The 20831-nt window shown below is 37.4% G+C and overlaps 2 protein-coding genes and 1 non-coding gene across 7 annotated transcripts in view; 1 reads left to right on the top strand and 2 right to left on the bottom strand.

The window, feature by feature from the left end:
* Nucleotides 1-9688, bottom strand: part of CIRSR (corepressor of RBPJ and splicing regulator) — a 39108-nt gene extending 29420 nt beyond the window's left edge. For both annotated transcript variants that reach the window (XM_081584609.1, XM_081584610.1), the window contains exons 1-2: nucleotides 9529-9688; nucleotides 3654-3748 (exon numbers count right to left, since the gene is read on the bottom strand). In XM_081584609.1, the coding sequence (XP_081440735.1) occupies nucleotides 3654-3748; nucleotides 9529-9600 (167 nt within the window). In that variant the 5' untranslated portion in view covers nucleotides 9601-9688. The remainder of the gene's footprint in view (nucleotides 1-3653; nucleotides 3749-9528) is intronic.
* Nucleotides 9689-9712: 24 nt separating this feature from the next.
* SCRN3 (secernin 3) overlaps nucleotides 9713-20831 on the top strand; it is a 37787-nt gene continuing 26668 nt past the window's right edge. For 2 of the 4 annotated variants that reach the window (XM_081584606.1, XM_081584605.1), the window contains exons 1-5: nucleotides 9713-9791; nucleotides 12844-13013; nucleotides 15883-16064; nucleotides 16621-16820; nucleotides 19753-19965. In XM_081584606.1, the coding sequence (XP_081440732.1) occupies nucleotides 12855-13013; nucleotides 15883-16064; nucleotides 16621-16820; nucleotides 19753-19965 (754 nt within the window). In that variant the 5' untranslated portion in view covers nucleotides 9713-9791; nucleotides 12844-12854. The remainder of the gene's footprint in view (nucleotides 9792-12843; nucleotides 13014-15882; nucleotides 16065-16620; nucleotides 16821-19752; nucleotides 19966-20831) is intronic. The other 2 variants (XM_081584608.1, XM_081584607.1) reach the window with 2 other exon arrangements.
* TRNAC-ACA (transfer RNA cysteine (anticodon ACA)) lies at nucleotides 14985-15056 on the bottom strand. The gene has a single exon. It is a non-coding gene; the product is annotated as a tRNA-Cys (tRNA).

Here is a 20831-nt window from a genome sequence, read left to right as displayed (position 1 = left end):
CATTACTGGTGGGAATGTAAAATGGTGCAGGCCCTGTGGAAAACAGTTTTCTGGTTCTTCAACAGTCAAACACAGAACTACCAGATGATCCAGCAGTTCTGCTCCTAGGTATATACCCAAAGGAACTGAAAGTTGGGGGATGAACAGATACTGGTATGCCATTATTCAAAATAGCCAAAAGATAGAAGCAATCCAAGTGTTCGTTATGGTTGAAAGGGCAGACCAACTGTGGTATGTACAGACAAGGGAATATTATTTGGCCATAATAAAAAATAAGCTTGATACACGTTTAGAATATGTTATACTAAGTGAAGTATGCCAGACACAAAAGGACAAATATTATATAATTCCACTCACATGATGTACTTGCTGCTGCTGCTGCTGCTAAGTCGCTTCAGTCGTGTCCGACTCTGTGCGACCCCATAGATGGCAGCCCACCAGGCTCCGCCATCCCTGGGATTCTCCAGGCAAGAATACTGGAGTGGGTTGCCATTGCCTTCTCCAATGCATGAAAGTGAAAAGTGAAAGTGAAGTCACTCAGTCGTGTTGGACTCCTAGTGACCCCATGGACTGCAGCCTACCAGGCTCCTCCATCCATGGGATTTTCCAGGCAAGAGTACTGGAGTGGGGTGCCATTGCCTTCTCCGCATGATGTACTTAGGAAAGACAAATTTCATAGAGGCAGAAAGAATAGTGTTTACCAGGGGCTAGAGGCAGGGGGAACAGAGTTTAATGAGTATAGAGTTTCTACTTGGGGCAGTAAAAAAAAATTTTTGGAAATAGACAGTGGTGATGGTACACAACACTATGAATGTAATTAATGCCACTGAACTGTGCACTTAAAACAATAACTTTTATGTTTTATATATTCCCTTCCAAAAAAGCATTTTATTTACACTGAAACAAAAATAATATAAAATCAAAACTGGAAGATCAATTCCATTTTGTGCAAAACTCTACAGGTATACAAAATAAAAGGAAAAGCTACTATATTAGTATTTATGTTTTAACTTCAACTAAAAACCTATACAGGTTCTCCCCCCCCCTTTTTTTTGCTGTTGACTCTAAGTAGAGTGAAATGTATAGATGTTCTGACATCCTTTTATTTATCCATTCAGAATAATAAATATGATTGTCATGTTTAGGGATCAATATCCACAAACACTAAGAAATATCTAGGACAGTTAAAAACTTAGAAGGGAAAAAATAGAATCCTAAGGAACAGAACTATTAAAGACAACATTTTTGAACATGGAAAAATGAAAAATGTAGCAAATCACTCCAAATACTCATAATTTGCTTTTATATACTCATAAATTCAAACAACCAAACCTAGAAGCAACAAACAAACCTAGTGTCCAGACCCTGGTTTCTAAGTATGTTTCTCAAATAAAAGGAACAGGTTGATTCCAATGCTGGAGCAGGGAAAAATAAAAGACAAATTTTTGATGATCTTATAGTGTCATGAAGTAGTTTTATTTCTTTAATTTTTAAAGGATGGAGCATGTTAAGTGGACATAGGTGTCAAGCTGATAGAGCGGGCAAAAGTCAAAACTTGAGCAAAAAAGTATACGAGTACTGGATCATTACCCATTAAGTAAATATCTGAGTCCATAATGATAGGAATAAATGATTAAATAAATAAGTGAGGGAAAGGGAAAAATCCTCTTTCCAGAGAAATTCAAATTAAAAAATGTAGAGGAATTTAGAGAAACAGAAATCACTGTTAGAAAACCACAGTAACAACTGATGCAGGCAAGAACTATCAATGAATAATACTACTGGGCGAAATTTAGGGAGAAACAGGATATTTGCATGGGTTCTTACATTTCCACCCCCACGATCATTTTTAATTAATTTTTTTACTTTAACTGGAGGCTAATTACCCTACAATATTGTGGTTTTTGCCATACACTGACATGAGTCACCACAAGTGTACATGTGTCCCCCTGTCCCGAACCCCCCTCCAACTTCCCTCCCCATCCCATCCCTCTGGGTTGTCCTAGTGCGCTGGGTTTGAGTGCCCTGTTTCATGCATCCATGATTTCTTTATTGGTCTAACTCAACTATATTGCTGTTTCCTAATACACTCTGCACTTTCCTACCATGCTCATCTTTAATAAGCTTTGACTATATGCAGATCAGAGCTTTTCAACAGCGGTGCTATTGACATTTTGGACTTGACCATTCTTTGTGTACACTGTAGGCTGTTTTGTAGCATCCCTAGAATCCACCACTAGATGTTGTTATCACCCAACCCCTGAGCTATGACAATCAAAAACTGTGTCCAAACGATGCCACATATCTCCTGGGGCAATAATGGCCCTCAGTTGAGAACCATGGCTCTAAATCCTTGCCCTTCTTCATAGTTCAGCTTAAATGTCACCTTTCTTTTTCTCCTTGCCCCTCTCTTTTCCCTCACCTCTTTCATAAAGTCTTACCTTGTTATCCCAAATGGAATTATTTTGTCTTATGCTAGCCTGCCACAGTTTTTATAACAGTGTATTTTCAATTAGTTATCATTTTCAGCCTTGAACTATAGGTATGTACATATCCGTTATTAGATTTTCTTGAGGCTAGAGAGAAGCTATACATCATACTTTTATATTATAGGTCACTACAATATCATTTGCTGCCTTGCATGAAGTAGGATGAAGAGGGGGAGGCAGGGCCCTTAAGACTATATGCACCAGGGCATTGTCTAATCGGAGAAGGCAATGGCACCCCACTCCAGTACTCTTGCCTGGAGAATCCCAGGGACGGGGGAGCCTGGTGGGCTTCCGTCTATGGGGTTACACAGAGTCAGACACGACTGAAGCAACTTAGCAGCATGAAGTAGGTACTCAATAAAAGTCAATCAAATCCTGGAGTTACATAGTTAGGCTGCAACTAAAATAAATAAATTTTAAAAAAAGTCAATCAAATTTAATAAATTAGTGAGAAAAGTACTTAATTGAATAAAATGTTTTATTTCTCTAATTTTGCTCTCAATACACTATATTTTAAAGAGAGTATTTGGTAATAGTTTAGTATTACTTTGCTTAAGTTCCATGTTTTGATGAAATATAGGACTGACTGGAAGAGAGAGTGTGACCTATCAAAAGCACCACTATTTGTTTGATTAACCAAAAGAAATCAGCTTCAGAGTTAGACCTGCAAATACAAACATAAAATGACAATAGCTGGGGGTAGGGGTGGCTACTGTACTATATAGTAAGCTAGTGAGGAACTCTAGCTCTTCTCCTATTAAAAGAACAATGACATGCCAGTTAGGTAGAGACACTTCACTTTACTTCTTGAAGCTATCTTGCGCATCTTTTCATTTCAGTGTATGTTGAAGAAATATCTTCGTATGAGGACTCAGTAGTTCAAGTATAGACATTTATTTTTTTTCCCCAAGTTTTGAGTAAGTTGGAACTTCTCTATAAACTGTATATGGAGTGTATATTCACATCAATCTATATTTTATGTGACTTATGGGTAAGGTTGGAAAAAGTGCCCATCTATCAATGTAAGAGTAAAGATAGTTCACAGGGAATACAATCCTATCATTGGGGGCATTCAGTTAAAAAAAAGCTAGTATATGATTCAGTAAAGGATATTCTCATGCAACTGATTACTCTAAAAAACACCAGCAGAGTAGAATTTCTTACCTATTATCATATGATTCTTGTTCTTTTAGATATTGTTGCATTAACTCTTCTTGCTTCTTCTTATCATATGATATTTTCTGTTCTGCCATCCAAACCTAAATTAGTAAAATAAAAAACTTAAATAAGAAGTTTGTTCTCTTTTATAATAAAACATAAAATGCTATTCTATATAGTTTACAACATATCTATTTTGGTCATAAAGCCACAATCATAAAACAAGAGTTGAAAATTCCAATTTATGCTTTGATACAAGTCCTAAAATATAATCACTCAAAACAGCTAAACTTTCAGGCAAGAATGTCAAACTTGAGAAGCACTCTGAGCACTCAGGGTACAACAGCTTCTTGCCCTCAGTCCCTTGGATGTTTCACAGACAAGAACGACTATCTCTCTACATGGAACATGTTTAGTCCAGAAACACACAGGGCACATCGCTGGATGCCAGTGAGTGTCACTGATACCCCAAGAGAGGAAAAATGGAAGACAAGGAGGAGGAAAAAAGGAAAGGAGGTGAAAGATAGTTGTAGAAAAAAGGGAAGAAGCAAGAGAGAAAACTGGAGAAGGAAATGGCAACCCACTCCAGTATTCTTGCCTGGACAGAGGAGCCTGGCAGGCTACAGTCTATGGGGTCACAAGAGTTGGACCTGACTTAGTGACTAAAGCACCAAGAGAAGAAACAGATGAAACAAGAGATGCATCTGATATCCTGCAGTTGCTCAAGGGCACCACCACCACAGGTTGAGTGCATCCCTATGTGATATTCTCAGAATCATAAAAGTGGTGAAGGTAAACAGCCCACACAGCTTATGCAAGGATATTTAATCACACGACCTCCAGGTTTAAAAGGCATCAGTGTCTTCCTACCTTCTTTAAAGTAAAGGATAAAGTGTTTGATAACCATTCAGCATAAATAGCAAGGCAAAACTGTCTCTCCCAACAAGCTGTTTTAAGATGGTAAATTTAAGGAAAAATATTTAACACTTACATTGATAAATACTTAATACTTAAATTGATAAAATAATTAATAATTATAATGGGGCAGATAAACGTGGGGAGAAGGACTGGGGACAAGACTACCATTATTCAATTTCAGACACAAAACAGGAGTAGTTATTAGTATTTAATAGTACTCAGATAGGTAGGTTTTATGGGGACCACAATCTGAGATGTGGACAACAAGGATTAACATGGAGATAAAAGCAAAAACAGAAATGACAAGAGAATCCTTCAGGGAGAGACTATCCTGGAAATTTCTTTTGTATAAGTTCCTAAAATTTCTTCTACTGTCTTCATAACTTAACATAATATATATGTCATAACCAATATAACATTACCAATGTAATGTTACAGTAGAGGAAAAGTCTACACTCGGGATAGGCAGTAAAAGGCATTTTTGGAATTTTCACTATAGCTCAAAATGCACACAGTTGAAATAGAGAAATGCAAGATGTCACTGCCTGATCAAATAATACATTAATAATAACCTCCTAATGATTAAGATACTACTTCTAACAATAACTACCATTTATTTAAAGCTTTAGATTTACAAAGTTATTTTACAAGTCTCATTTGCTCAAGAGCTAAAATACATGAATATTTATGATGGATTAAAATAAAAAGTAGTGAAATATATTCTCGCCTACAAAATGCTCAGAATCTGCTAATAGAAAACCATACTAACCTTTCTGTATGTTTAAGATATTTTATAATAAAAAAGATATGAACTGTGTAAGTAAATAGTAACAATGTTTGGGTCTGGGCAGCACAGGAAAGGGGCACATCATGATTGTGTTTTTCATAGTTTATGTTTTTATATGGTTGCATTTACGCCAATAAATCCTCATCTGGGAAAAAATAGTAACAATAAAAATGGATAACAGAATACATTTAACGTAAAGAAATAGAACAAAACAGTGATTAACTCTAGGGGGCAGAGAAGAAGGCTGATATAATAGAATACTTTATAGCCAAGTTTTGGTTTTTAGAAGTTCTTTATTTTTTAAATGACATAACTATACTCACATTCTGACAAAATGTGGTCCACTGGAGAAGGGAATGGCAAATCACTTCAGCATTCTTGCCTTGAGAACCCCATGAACTATACTCACATGTAGCCAATATTATTCCTGTCTTGTGTATCCTTCTAAGGATGTTCACATGGACACACAACTAATATACATAACATAATATAAACAAACACATACACATGCATTTTTGGTCCCTCTTTTCATGAACAGTAACATATACAGATGGTGATTGCAGCTATGAAAATAAAATGCTTACTCCTTGGAAAATTCTGAAAGAGATGGGAATACCAGACCATCTGACCTGTCTCTTGAGAAACCTGTATGCAGGTCAGGAAGCAACAGTTAGAACTGGACATGGAACAACAGACTGGTTCCAAATAGGAAAAGGAGTACATCAAGGCTGTATATTGTCACCCTGCTTATTTAACTTATATGCAGAGTACATTATGAGAAACGCTGGGCTGGAAGAAACACAAGCTGGAATCAAGATTGCCGGGAGAAATATCAATAACCTCAGATATGCGGATGACACCACCCTTATGGCAGAAAGTGAAGAAGAACTAAAGAGCCTTTGATGAAAGTGAAACAGGAGAGTGAAAAAGTTGGCTTAAAGCTCAACGTTCAGAAAACTAAGATCATGGCATCTGGTTCCATCACTTCATGGCAGGTAGATGGGGAAACAGTGGAAACAGTGTCAGACTTTATTTTTTTGGGCTCCAAAATCACTGCTGATGGTGACTGCAGCCATGAAATTAAAAGACGCTTACTCCTTGGAAGGAAGGTTATGGCCAACCTAGATAGCATGTTTAAAAGCAGAGACATTACTTTGCCAACAAAAGTCCGTCTAGTCAAGGCTATGGTTTTTCCAGTGGTCATGTATGGATGTGAGAGTTGGACGGTGAAGAAAGCTGAGCGCTGCAGAATTGATGCTTTTGAACCGTGGTGTTGGAGAAGACTCTTGAGAGTCCCTTGGACTGCAAGGAGATCCAATCAATCCATCCTAAAGGAGATCAATCCTGGGTGTTCATTGGAAGGACTGATGTTGAAGCTGAAACTCCAATACTTTGGCCACCTCCTGCGAAGAGTTGACTCATTGGAAAAGACCCTAATGCTGGGTAGGACTGGGGGCGGGAGGAGAAGGGGACGACAGAGGATGAGATGGTTGGATGGCATCACTGACTCGATGGACATGAGTTTGGGTAAACTCCGGGAGTTGGTGATGGACAGGGAGGCCTGGTGTGCTGCTATTCATGGGGTCGCAAAGAGTTGGACACGACTGAGCGACTGAACTGAACTGAACATATACAGCATGCATACATATATATATATATATATATGTGTGTGTGCACATATAATACAGCATACATAAACAGAGAAAATGTATAAAATAAAATTATATACCATGGAGATCATTACCATGATCATTTACCAGGTCAGTAAACAAAGTGCTTCATTTTCCAGGAGGGTAGGGTGCTGAAGAGTATCATTTCTTTGTGGAGCTACACCATCATTTATTTAACCAATCTCCTGCTGTACTGGTGGATATTAAGAAATTTCCAATCTTCTGTTATTACAAAGGCAGCTGCAATAAGTAACCCTGTTATACAAGTAGCTTCAATGTGTTAAACAGGATTTTGAAACATATTAAAATTTTGCCAAGGGAAAAATAGTGTAAGATATCACTGGCAGAGGGAACAACTCAAATAAAGATACAAAGGTATAAAACAGGAATTGAGTAGTTTGATTTTACTGGAGCATAAAGTCTAAGGCTGGAGACTTCCCTGCTAGGCTAGTGGTTAAGACTCTGTGTTTCCACTGCTGAGGGCATGGGTGCGATCCCTGGTCAGGGAACTAAGATCCTGCATGCTGTGGGGCCAAAATTTAAAAAATAAATAAAAATTAAAATCTAAGATGGGAGAATAGCAGTAAGGGATGAAGAAGGAAAAATAAACTGGAGCCTGGTTATCTGGACTTAATTCTGGAGTATTTTAATAAGGAGCTGGAAGAAATCAAAGTTGTGCTTTAAAATGACTACTCTATGGAAGCAACCCAAATACTCATCAAATAATGAATGGATAAATAAAATGTGCCATATCTATACCATGGAATTATTCAGCAATAAAAAGGAATGTAATACTGATACATTATACAGCATGAACTCTGAAAACATTATGCTAAGTGAAAGAAGCCAGTCACAGAAAAAACCCACATTGCATGCTTCAGTTTATAAGAAATATCCAGAATAGGCCAATTCACAGAAATAGAAAGCAGATTAGTTGTTGGCTAAGGCTGAGGAGAGGGGAGGATTAAGGACAAATGGGGAGTGACTGTTAGTAGATACGGGTTTTGGGGAGGGTGATGAAAATGTTTTAGAACTGTTTTGGTGATGACAAAATTCATAAATACACTAAAAAATATTGAATTTTACACTTTATATGAGTGATTGTATGGTATGGTAAAACTGCTAAATAAAAAAAATAATCATTCTGATCGGTAGAGAATGGATTTGAGAGGGGTCAAGACTGGCAACAGAAAAACCAGTTAGGAAATAATAACAATTTAGATGAAAGATGATAAGGGTCTAAGCTAAGATGCAGACAGTAGTGACAAGGAGGAGAGATGGATTCAAGAGATACTTAAGAAGTAACAGCAATAGAATTTATTAGCCGACTAGATAAAGCAGTGATGGAAAAAGATGAATCTTATTTCTGGCCTGGGTGACTGGATGAGGGTTGTGTTACTATCTGCATTTCCTACTGATATGAGAATAGGAGGTATAAATACAAGAGCAGATTTAGAATAAAAGATAAGTTCTATTTCAAATATGTTGAGTTTGAGATGCCTGTAGGATATCAAGATGAAATTGTCTAGTATATAGTTGTGTTCAGGTGCCTTCAGTTAGGGCCTAAGATCTGGCAGTGTAGAGTTGAGAGTCAGGAGTAAAAAAAGGGGTCATTAAAATTTTGAAGTTGGCTGTGACTGTTTGAGAAAGCATATAGAATAAGCAGTATGAAACTCTGGTTACCACCTGTGTTTTAGGAATAGGCTAAGGATAACAGTGTGTGGGGGTGCAATTAACACTTTATTGCGCACTCCCTCTATGTAGTAGGCAGAGAACAAGGTGGTGTTGAAAGTCTTTATCTACACCATCTTATTTAGTCCTCATAACAATTTCAAGTCAAGGCAACTGATATGGATCATTCTTAATTTACAGATTAGGAGACTCAAGATGAGGGATATTAAATATTTTACGCAAGGTCTCAAGGCTAAAAGTGACTGTGCTGGAATAACAGAATAAAGGTCAGGTTTCAATGCTCAGACTCTTCCTACTTCACAATTTTGCTTTCCACTGCTGTAATATTCAGCATACTTTTTAAGTACTGGATCTAATAGACTTGTAAGTGGTCATTCAAAAAGCCACAGCTCAGAGGTCACCAGACGCTACAAGATAAGGTGGGATAAAAAGAGGAAGCAAGGTGTGACTTTCCTTTCTTTTTCAGATCTATCTAGAGAGAGTCTTTCATTTGTATGGGATAGCAAGCTCAGAAGCCGTGATCTCTGAGATTCGAAAGGACAACAGTAGAATCTGCTGAGGGAAGTAATGAGGAACCCTGTTACCAATCTTCCTATCTCGACGTTCTGGCTGACAGAGCCGAAAGAGCAGACGGAGCCGCCTTTTCCCTGGCTGAGGTAAAATAAACCTCGAGGGCCAGCGGCGAGGGACAAGAATGCCAGGGCTTTAGGCATGGAGAAAAGGCGTCTGTCCCAGGGATCCCAGATACACCACCACTCCGACCTCCAGGAAGTCCTAGGAACCCAGGCGCCAAGGGCCTGCTCACCGTACTCACTTTTTTGATGTTGGATTTGGAAGCAGGATGAAAGTCCTTCTTGCACATGAAATTGGCGAAGGATTTCCCCATTTTGGAGGCTGAGCTGGGGTATGCAACCCCTAGATCTGAGAGCAACGTAAACAAACTCTGCCGCCTAACCGGAACTGCGCCTCCAGTAGCAGTGGGAACTTCCGGGGTCAAAGAGGACGATTTCCGGCAACTGCTCCTCTGCCGCCTCTTCTCACTCCTTTCCCCTTTCACTTGGGTAGCTCGGAGGCCAGGTGAGGGGCGTGCAGGGAGGGAGGGGCGTGCAGGGAGGGAGGGGCGAGCAAGCCTAGGAGTTGTAGCAAGTAGGAAGCCCGGAACTGCGGTGGGGTGGGACTGCGAGGCTCCTAGGAGGGGCTCCTGGGAGGGGCTCCTGGGAGGGGCTCCTGGGAGAAGCGCGGGCCAAAGCTGCGCGGTCTGCAGCCGTCTTGGGTGCTGTGTGCTGGGCGGCGGCTCTTTTGCAAGAGGTTCTTGAAGTCCGAGCAGTTTATTCTGTGAACGCTGTTTCGAGTTACAGAAACTTGCCTGCACTGATTTTTCTCGTCTGTAGTAATTCTTTCTCTAACTGTAGCAAGTTTGTGAGGATGAAACGATGAAAGCTCTTGGTGAACTAAAGCATAAAAAGAATATAAAATGTCAACTCCACAAGAGCGAGGACTCTAGTTTGTTACCAACTGTACGGCGCCTGGTGCAGAAAGATGTCTGTAAACATTTGTTAAATGATGACTATGTGCTAAGCCTCTCAAGACTGCCTCTCCTAAATGGGTTAGATGTCTTCCTAATCAGGTGACCTGTTTTCTTAGCTTATTACCCCGGTTAGGTCAGATCACCTAGTGCACCTTGATGGCTCTTGAGATTCCAGGGTATTGAGGGTACGTGGCTGCTGCTGCTGTAGGTGATCGTTCAACCAAGTCCTTTCCCAGGATGAGGTGGCGTGTGATGTCAGGAGTAAGCTTTTTGTGAGAAATATACTTTTCTGACAAATAATAACAATAACAGCGTTTATATAAGTGTCTGATATGTTCTATGCATTGTGCAAAACGTTTTACACATTGTCTTATTAAATTCTCAAAACAGCCCTTTGAGAGATTTACAGATGAGGCAGGAAGCTTAGATAAATAGCCTGCCAAAGTTAGGCAGTGGTGGAACTAACTTTGGAACACATACAGAAGGCGATTTAGGACATGAGTTGAAAATCACACGAAGGACTTCCCTGGTGGTCCATTGGTTAAGAATCCGCCTGCCAATGTAGGGGACACTACTTCTGTCCCTAGTACAGGAAGATTCCCCCGTACTTTGGAGCATCTGAGCCTGCAGTGCACCACTACTCAAGCCCAAGCTCCTAGAACCTGTGCTCTGCAAGCAAGAGTAGCCCTGGCTCCCCACAACTAGAGAAAGCCTGCACACAGCAAGGAAGACCCAGTATGGCCAAAAATAATAAATTAAAAAATAAAGTTTTTAAGGAAGGAAAATCACACAGAAAGGAACAGAAGCATTGGTGACCTTTCTCCATCACTGAGAAAAAGAGAAAAACCCTTAGGCATTTCAGGCTTAATTTGTTTCTTTCTTACTTGAGTCATTTTGTTTTCTTTTCAGTGAAATATTGATTACATTTAAATCTGTTCATGTAAAGCCATTCTAAGATTTGGGTAGTATAAGACAAAGGAAAGAAAGAAACTGAAAACAATTTGCCATTCTAGAAGGAAATTTTGTTGCTGTTGATATTTAGTTGCTAGGTTTCTGACTCTTTGCACCCCATGGACTGTAGCCCACCAGGCTGCTCTGTCCCTGGGATTTCCCAGGCAAGAATACTGGAGTGGGTTGCCATTTCCTCCTCTAGGGGATCTTCCTGACCCAGAGATCAAACCCCCGTCTCCTGCTCAGCAGGCATCTCCTGCTTGGCAAGTGGATTCTTTACCACTGAGCCAATAAGCTCTACTAAAATTGAGGATTTAAGATTTTTCCAAATTACAAATGAAGATATGATCTTGATATTAAATTATACAATCAGGACTTGCAAGTTGAATGTGAATATAACAATTCAACAATGGGAAATAACAATTTGCAATTTTTTGGCATGTTTTTGCTTTTGTCTGATTTAGTGAGTCTGTTTCAAAATTAAAGTGTTTTAATGAACACCACCCTTATGGCAGAAAGTGAAGAAGAACTAAAGAGCCTCTTGATGAAAGTGAAAGAGGAGAGCGAAAAAGTTGGCTTAAAGCTCAACATTCAGAAAATTGAGATCATGGTGTCTGGTCCCACCACTTCATGGCAAATAGATGGGGAAACAATGGAAACAGTGACAGACTTTATTTTCTTGGGCTCCAAAATCACTGCAGATGGTGACTGCAGCCATGAAATTAAAAGACACTTACTCCTTGGAAGGAAAGTTATGACCAACCTAGACAGCGTATTAAAAAGCAGAGACATTACTTTGCCAACAAAGGTCCGTCTCTTCAAGGCAATGGTTTTCCCAGTAGTCATGTATGGATGTGAGAGTTGGACTATAAAGAAAGCTGAGCGCTGAAGAATTGATGCTTTTGAACTGTGGTGTTGGAGAAGACTCTTGAGAGTCCCTTGGACTGCAAGGAGATCCAACCAGTCCATCCTAAAGGAAATCAGTCCTGAGTGTTTATTGGAAGGACTGATGTTGAAGCTGAAACTCCAATACTTTGGCCACCTGATGTGAAGAACTGACTCATTGGAAAAGACCCTGATACTGGGAAAGATTGAGGGCGGGAGGAGAAGAGGACGACAGAGGATGAGATCGTTGGATGGCATCACTGACTCAATGGACATGAGTTTGAGTAAACTCAGGGAGTTGGTGATGGACAGGGAGGTCTGGCGTGCTGTGGTCCATGGGGTCGCGAAGAATCGGACACAACTGAGCAACTGAACTGAACTGAACTGAATGAACATCCTTTGTTAGATATGTACACAAATATAGTCTTTATAGTATAGGTGCAGGTGTTTCCAAATATGGAAATAGTGAAAGGAGATTCAGGGAAGACTTTAGAAGAGAAAGAGTTTGGAGGGTAAATCTGAGCTATAGACTAGAAGAAGGTACTTGTTATTCCTATTTTCTTACTTATTCTTGTAGTACTAGATTCATGCCCGTTATTTTTTTACTGATTTCTGTAGTACAGTATATGAAATTTAAAACTTTGGTGAACATTCTTTGTTAGATATGGCAGTAATAGCCCCTAGTCATCAAGTAAACTCTGTTTTGCATGTACTAAATAAAAATATTTTTCTCTTGTTATTTTCAAACTTCCATATGATTTTTAGTTTTTAAAAAAATGGAACCTTGTTCCTGTGACACTTTCGTGGCATTACCTCCAGCAACAATTGATAACAGGATTATTTTTGGAAAAAATTCAGATAGACCCTGTGATGAAGTACAGGAAGTAGTTTATTTTCCTGCTGCAGTTCATGACAGCCTGAAGGAACATCTTAAGGTAGGTGAAATGCATGTTTTGTTAACAATATTTTTCTTTAAAAATGTCAAAAACAGTGTTTAAAAATTACTAGCTAGCTATCTGGCAGAGGCTATAGAAATTAAAAAAATTAAAGAATTTAAATTTCATAAATAATTTGAATCAGAACTAGAATTCTAGTCTTTTATTTTAGTGATTTGGAGAAAGCTGAAATAATTATTGTTAGTTCTTTGAGCAAATATTTGAATGCTTACCATATGCAAGCATGTCGAATAGGGGAAAGAGATTTAAAGCTTGCTGTCAAGACTGGTTCTGTCTTGCTTTTAACAGTTCCCTACCTTAACAACAGGCTTCCCAGGTTGCTGGGTGGTAGAGAATCCACCTGCCAAATAGGAAACAGGGGCTGAATTTCCTGGGTCGGGAAGATCCCCTGAAGAGGGAGATGGTAACCCACTCCAGTATCTTGCCTGGAAAATCCCATGGACAGAGAAGACTGGTGGGCTATAGTCTATGGGGTTGCAAAAGAGTCAGACAGGACTTAGAAACTAAACAACAGCCACTCTTAACAAGAGGTGTGAGATCTCATATTAAGATGTGAAAGTGTGGACTTCCTTGGTGGTCCAGTTATTAAGAATCCACCTGCCAATGCAGGGAACATGGATTCAATCCCTGGGCCCAGGAAGATTCCACCTGCTGCAGGTCAGCTATACCCTTGTGCCACAACTATTAAACACTGCAGCAAGAGAACCCACCTCAATGAGAAGCCTGCACACCACAACTAGAGTAGCTCCTGCTGGCCACAACTCGAGAAAGCATGGGTACATCAACAAAGACCCAGCTCAGCCAAAAAAATAATAATAAAATATCTGAAAGCTTCAAGAATGCTGTGGTAAACACCATTTTAGAGCTCATGGAATTAATATCCTTGGAATGGCTATGGAGGAAGATCCTAAATTGCAAAGATTTGTTGTTGCCAGCTTTCAACTTAAGTCAATTAGTTATTAATGTCAACCTATCATAAAAATGCCAGCATGCCGCATCTGGTTAAATGAAGGGAGAAAATATTTTACTTTATTTGCCTTGTTTACCCACCCTGCCCTGTAATGCCTATGATCATGAAGATGGAACAAATTGTAACATTTAGTTTCTATCATTAAAAAAAAAAAGACTAGTTTTGTCTTCCAGGAGCTTAGAGTCTAGTAGAGGAATAAGATGTGTATGTAACTAACCCCCTTGTAAAGAAGGATGAAGTTTCAACACCAAATTTAAGAGCAGCAAATTGTGACAGCAGTAGGGAAGAAGCAATTAATTCAGACTAGGAATCAAAGAAGGCTTCACCAGAAGTTGGGGTTTCAGCTGGAATTTGATGGGCAAAAAGGATTCTGATTGGTGTAGAATAGGAACAGTCATTCCAGGCTCTGGAAATAGCAATTTTATCATCAGAAGAGGTTTTTTGATCCAGGATAACTGTCAATACTATGCACTAGTCTTTTGATAGTATACATGTCAATTAAAGGATCCTTTAAAATTTTTTATTTAAAAAATCCATTTAGCATGAAATTTAAAGGGAAGATTTCACAGTATGCTTTTTTTGCTAAATTATTTTTAGATTCCATTTTTACTGATATTCTAGTACCATAATATATGAAACATTAGATGTTTTATGTATCAGTTGTTCCTCCACATCCTTGGGGGATTGGTTCCAGGACCCTGTAGGATATCAAAATCATTTGATGCTCAAGTCCCTTATATAAAATGACATATACGTGCATATAACCTATGCACATCCTCTCATAAACTTTAAATTATCTCTAGGTGGTACCATATGTATGGCATGTAAATAGTTGTAAATACAATATAGTGAAGTGAAGTCACTCAGTCATCTCCGACTCTTTGCAACCCCATGAACTGTAGCCTACCATGCTCCTCTGTCCATGAGATTTTCCAAGCAGGAGTACTGGAGTGGGTTGCCATTTCCTTCTCCAGAGGATCTTCCCAACCCAGGGATCAAACCTGGGTCTCCTGCATTGTAGGCAGATGCTTTACCATCTGAGCCACCAGGGAAGTCCATAAATGCTATGTAAATAGTTTCCAGCAAGTGGCAAATTTATTTTGCTTTTTGGAACTTTTTGGAATATTTTTTTTGCTGAATATTTTTGATCAGTGTTTAGTTGACTGTGTGGATCTGGAACCTGTGGATATGGAGGGCTAATTGTACTAGGCCAATGTTTTCTTTTAATGAGACTATTTACTCATCGTGGATCCATTTCTGTTTTATTTCTTCATATTTGCCTCACCTATCCTGTAAGCCAGTAGTTCTTGTTCCTTTCACAGTTGTAGACATACCTGATGGGTGAATCCCACATGTGACATGGGCTTCTATGGCAATCACTTGTATTAAAGGGCTGCCATATGGAATGTATATCATTAATCAACAAACACTGGATGTTGAGTTTGAGATCTCTTTCTTTACATTTCAACTTACATACATCTTCCTTTACAATATGTTTCAAGATTTCACAACTAGAAACTCTCTTTCTCCTGAGCTTCTATTAGCGCCCCATCTTCACTTTTCTTCATAGTCCTTATACTTTGTATTTCCTTGTGTCTTAGTAATGTACAAGTCTTAGTTTCTTGAAAGCAAGATCTGTATCTGATTCAACTAATGTATCTCTTAGCAGACAGGAGATGCTTAGCACATATCTGAATGAATAAATGCTCTTAGGGACAATTCTGAATATTTTTTAAGGGTAATGCCTTTATAATTGAAATTTTCAATTTAGTTATAATCTCTTTCATAATAGTCAGGTCTTTGATCGATTTTAAGATTCTAGGCCTTGATAACTTTTCTTTTTCAGTTTTATTGTTGTTGCTATGACTTTCTTTACAGTGTACTTACATAGAAATTGATCAAGTTCCTGAAACATATGCTGTTGTCCTTAGTCGCCCAGCTTGGTTATGGGGAGCAGAAATGGGAGCCAATGAACATGGAGTTTGCATTGGGAATGAAGCTGTATGGGGAAGAGAAAAAGTTTGTGATGAAGAGGCACTACTGGGCATGGACCTTGTCAGGTTATTTTTTTGTTACATTTTTGCACTATAGAACTTGTCTAAGTTTAAAATTTTGGTGTAACTCTTAACATGTTTTATCTTCCTATTTTTTTTTCATTTTTTGAACTTTGATACTTTATAGTTTGTGTTAAAAATTCTTCAGAATACAGGTATACAATTTCAAGACTCTCAAATGTCATTAATTAGGAGAAGGGAAGGAATTGAAAATTATGATTCATTGGAAGTACTTAACATACTTTATTAGACCATAACTAATTCTCACAGTTACCTTATGGGCTATTATTATTATCCTGATTTTACAGATGAGAAATCTGGAGGTTTAGAGATAAATCAACTTGCAAAAAAATTACCAAGTTGGAATTTGAACACTGATCTTTGTTTTCATCATCCCAAACTAACTTCAGAAGGAATAGGTTAGAAGTTGGATTTCACTGTATCTATTAACTTGAAGAGTTTTTTCTTTGAACATAAATACAAAATCTCATGTGCATGAAATTATTTAAGAAAAATAATGGAAATTTCTTTTAATCTGAGAGCTTTAATATTTTTATTTTAGACTTGGCCTTGAAAGAGGTGATACAGCTGAAAAAGCCCTCAATGTCATTGTTGATTTATTAGAAAAATATGGCCAGGGTGGAAATTGTTCAGAGGGCAGGATGGTATTTAGCTATCACAACAGTTTCCTGATAGCAGATAGAAATGAAGCCTGGATTCTGGAGACTGCAGGAAAGTACTGGGCAGCAGAAAAAGTAGAAGGTATGGACAGCTTTTCATGATTTAATTTGTTTTACACTTAATAAAATACCTCCTAATTGCAGACATTTCATTTAGTTGTTTTTCAAGATTTACACTCCAGTGCAATGAAGGGGAAAACTGCAGGGGAAATGAAAAAATGTGAAAGAACATACAGTGAAAGAACTCTATAAAGAGCTTTCTTGAAAAAGAGGGAAAGGTTCTATTATCTCTTTTTCATAAATATGATATTAATTTCATATAACCTGTGTACATTTTCTGTGAAGTAACTCTTGTATGCTTTATAGTACTTTTTTACCTTTTAATGAGATAAAACCATTACTTTATTATTTTTTTGTCTTTTAAACTTTGGACTGAACTCCAAAATTTCATCATGTGTGGATATGGAGGTGAGGACTAGGGAGTGTTACTGGGGATTGGTGATTGTGAGTTAGTGGTTAGAAAGAATATGTTAGTAGTAACAGTAGTAAAGTGTAAACATTTAATGTCATTGAGTAAATAAAACAATTGTTTTAGAATGCTTTGCTTTTTTTTCTTGATTTCTTTGTGAAAATGATACTCATTTTCCAGTGAGGAAATCCAGAGATATGAAATTATGTACTCAGGGCAGTGAATGATAGACTTAGAATTTATTGTTTTAAAATTTTATTTATTTATTGTTTTAGCCTTAGAATTTAAATATTTCCATCCTCACTCTTTGTTCAGTATTCTTTCACTTGAGTATAGTCTTGTGCTAAGGCATGTTCACATACTTTTTGTGTACTTACCTCTGGATCTCATAGTTTTACAGATACACATGTGAAAATATTAAATAGTACATGAATAATACATACATATATATGCCATGAATATTTAAAGAAAGGAAAAGTCATTGTGAACTGGAGAAGTTTAGAAAATCTTCGTGAAGGTAGCTTTGAGCTTTGCAGGATTTGGATGCCATTTTTCGCAACAGGTCATTGACAGTTGTTTTGATGGACATTTTATTTTATATTTTGCATGCATGTTTTTTAGTACATAAAACTGAATTGAGACTATTTTTCTTATTATGATAATTGGCCTGATCATACCATTAATTACTTTTTATTTTGTCAAGTATGCTACATGCAAGAGAAAAATGAGTAAGTGTTTTCTGTTGAAAAAGTTAGCCCCACCGAGCCATCCAAAATGAACACCTTCCTTGAGTCTGATTATTCAGTTGCAGATTAACTTTGCCAACTTGTTTCTCTTCCTAATAGTAAATGAGCCCAAGAACTAAATAGCTTAACTGTAGGGAATTATCTTACTAGATGGAAAATTCTTCTTCTCTGACTTTGATTCTATCATGACTTAAGTCTATTATTGTAGTGAGACCATCCCAAGTATGACTTCATTAGAGTAATTTAACTGATTTCTACTTGGCCGACTGCCATTCTAAACTGTTTGAAAATGTTATTAATTTTCATTTATCATGTCTATTTCATTTATTATGATTTGTTTAGGCTTTTATTGTTTCTTCTGTTTTGTATTTTAATTGAAAATTTTGTTATAACTTAAGTGTCATGATATTTTTAGAAGCCTTCTATTTCTGTTCTAAAGTTACTTATGGCTGTTTTTTTAAACAGTAATTCATATAAAAGACTAATATCTAAAATATATAAATAACTGTCAAAATTCAACAGTAAAAAGACAATCCAACTAGAAAAATGAACAAGAAGACATGAAGAGACATTTTGCCTACAGGGATATACAGATATGTTGAACATCATTACCCATTAGGGAAATGCAAACTAAAATCACAATGAGATATTATTATACCTCTATCAGAATGGCTGAGAAATTTTTAAATTTATCTATTTTAATTGGAAGATATTTGCTTTACAATATTGTTGTTTTCTGCCACACATCAGCATGAATCAGTCATAGGCATACATGTGTCTTGAACCTCCCTCTTGAAACTTCCTCCCATCTCCCACTCTATCCCACCCCTCTAGGTTGCCACAGAGCACCGGTTTGAGCTCCCAGCATCATACAGCAAATTCCCACTGGCTATCTATTTTACTGGAATGGCTAAAAATTTTTAAATGACACTACCAAATGCTAGTGAGAATGTGGAGAATGGGTCACTGATACATAGCTAGTAAGAATGTACGGTCACTCAGGAAAACAGTTTGGCAGTTAAAAAAAGGATCTTAATATGCAACTATTACACTGTGTAGCACTCACAATCTTGTGCATTTATCCCTGAGAAATAAAACTTAAATGCACACAAAAACCTGTACATGAATTTGTATAGCAGCTTTTCCCATGATAGGCAAAAACTGGAAACAACCAAGCAGTCCTTTAACTTGTGAATATTTAAATAAACTGCAGTATACCTATACCATGGAATACTACTCAGCAATAAAAAGGAATGAACTGTTGATACATATAATAACCTGGAATAATCTTTAGGGAATTAAACTGAGGGGGAAAAAAAGCCTAAAGGTTATATATTGTATGATTCCATTTATATGATTTTTCTTGAAATGACAATTATAGAAATGAATAACAGATGGTTGCCTGGGGTTAATGAAAGGGTGGGTGTGGGAGATAAGTGGGTGTGGCTATGAAAGGGCAACATAAGTGATCATTGTGATATCTTCTTGACAGTATGTATATCAATATTTTGGTTGTGATATCATACAAGATGTTACCATTTGGGGAGACAGTATAAAGGTGCATAGTTTGTTCTTTAATTCTTACAATTGCATGTGAATCCATAGTTACCTCAAAATAAAAAGTTTAATTTTAAAAAGTTATTTACGCATTTAACTGTGTAATAAATAGATATACATGGTACAACATTTAGAAGCCTATATTTACATTGAAATAGTGATTAAGGATCATAATGTACAGAGATAGATACATTACATTAAATGTGACTTTTCTTCTCCCTTCCTCTCTTCTTTGAAAATAGAGGGAGTTCGCAATATTTCTAATCAGCTTTCTATAATGACCAAAATTGATCGGGAACACCCAGACATGAGAAGCTATGCCAAGCAGAGAGGTTGGTGGGATGGTAAAAAAGAATTCGATTTTGCTGCAACATACTCTTACCTTGACACAGCCAAGATGATGATTTCACCAGGCAGATACTGTGAAGGCTACAAACTTCTGAATAAGCATAAAGGTAATTTTAAATAATACCAGAATGAACATATTTCATGTAAATATAATGTAGGTTTAATAAAGTTTGTTTTTTGACAAATTATTCTAAGTAAAGATATAGATTTATTAAAACTGAAAGTTTTGTGATATTGTAAGCTATTTTTTGAGATGAGTGAAGTGCTATATAATTGTGAGAGGGTAACGGTAATGATTCTTTTTGAAGAACAAGTTCAGATTTGCAATCCTCAAATCCTTTTTTCAGTTCTTATTAATATTCTTAAAGCCAAATTTATATTACTTTTGTTCTCAGAATTCACTGGAACATGGAGATAGTTTTCTTTGACTGTTGCTCCTACTTTTTTTTTATCTTTTGATAATACCCTGGATATTTTCTAATTTCAAAAGTTATATCTGGAACAGGTCAAGAAGACTAACTGCACAGATAGAAGAATTCTCCCTTTTCACTCCTAAACTCTAGAAGTGTTGAATAAAATATTTAAACATTAAGGACATATAGAGCTAGGTTTGAACACAGGAAGAGGAAATCACTAGGTACCAAAAATGAAGACAAAACTCATATTGTCGGCAAGATTTGAGGTATCTTTTCTCTGTGCAGTTCAACTTCTGTGTCAAAGAGGATATTTTGGACAAGATATCAGCCTTACACGTTACTTTTAACATCCATGAGAATGTAGGTGCCTAGTGGAAAGACTAATCTGGGGAGCAGGAACTGGACTATTTACTAAGATCGGTTCTCTGCTCCCTGCCCAGAGTCCCAGCTGGAATTGAGATGTCTGCTGTGCCAGACTATGGGTCAGTACAGTCTCTTGTGAGCAGTTGAACTCTGAGCTATGTGTATTTTGTATTATGTATAATTATATCTATGGA

Source organism: Giraffa tippelskirchi, chromosome 3 (assembly GCF_054371585.1).
Source record: "Giraffa tippelskirchi isolate mGirTip1 chromosome 3, T2T-mGirTip1v1.2.pri, whole genome shotgun sequence".
Taxonomy (NCBI): domain Eukaryota; kingdom Metazoa; phylum Chordata; class Mammalia; order Artiodactyla; family Giraffidae; genus Giraffa; species Giraffa tippelskirchi.
This window is presented reverse-complemented; position numbering and strand designations above follow the sequence as displayed.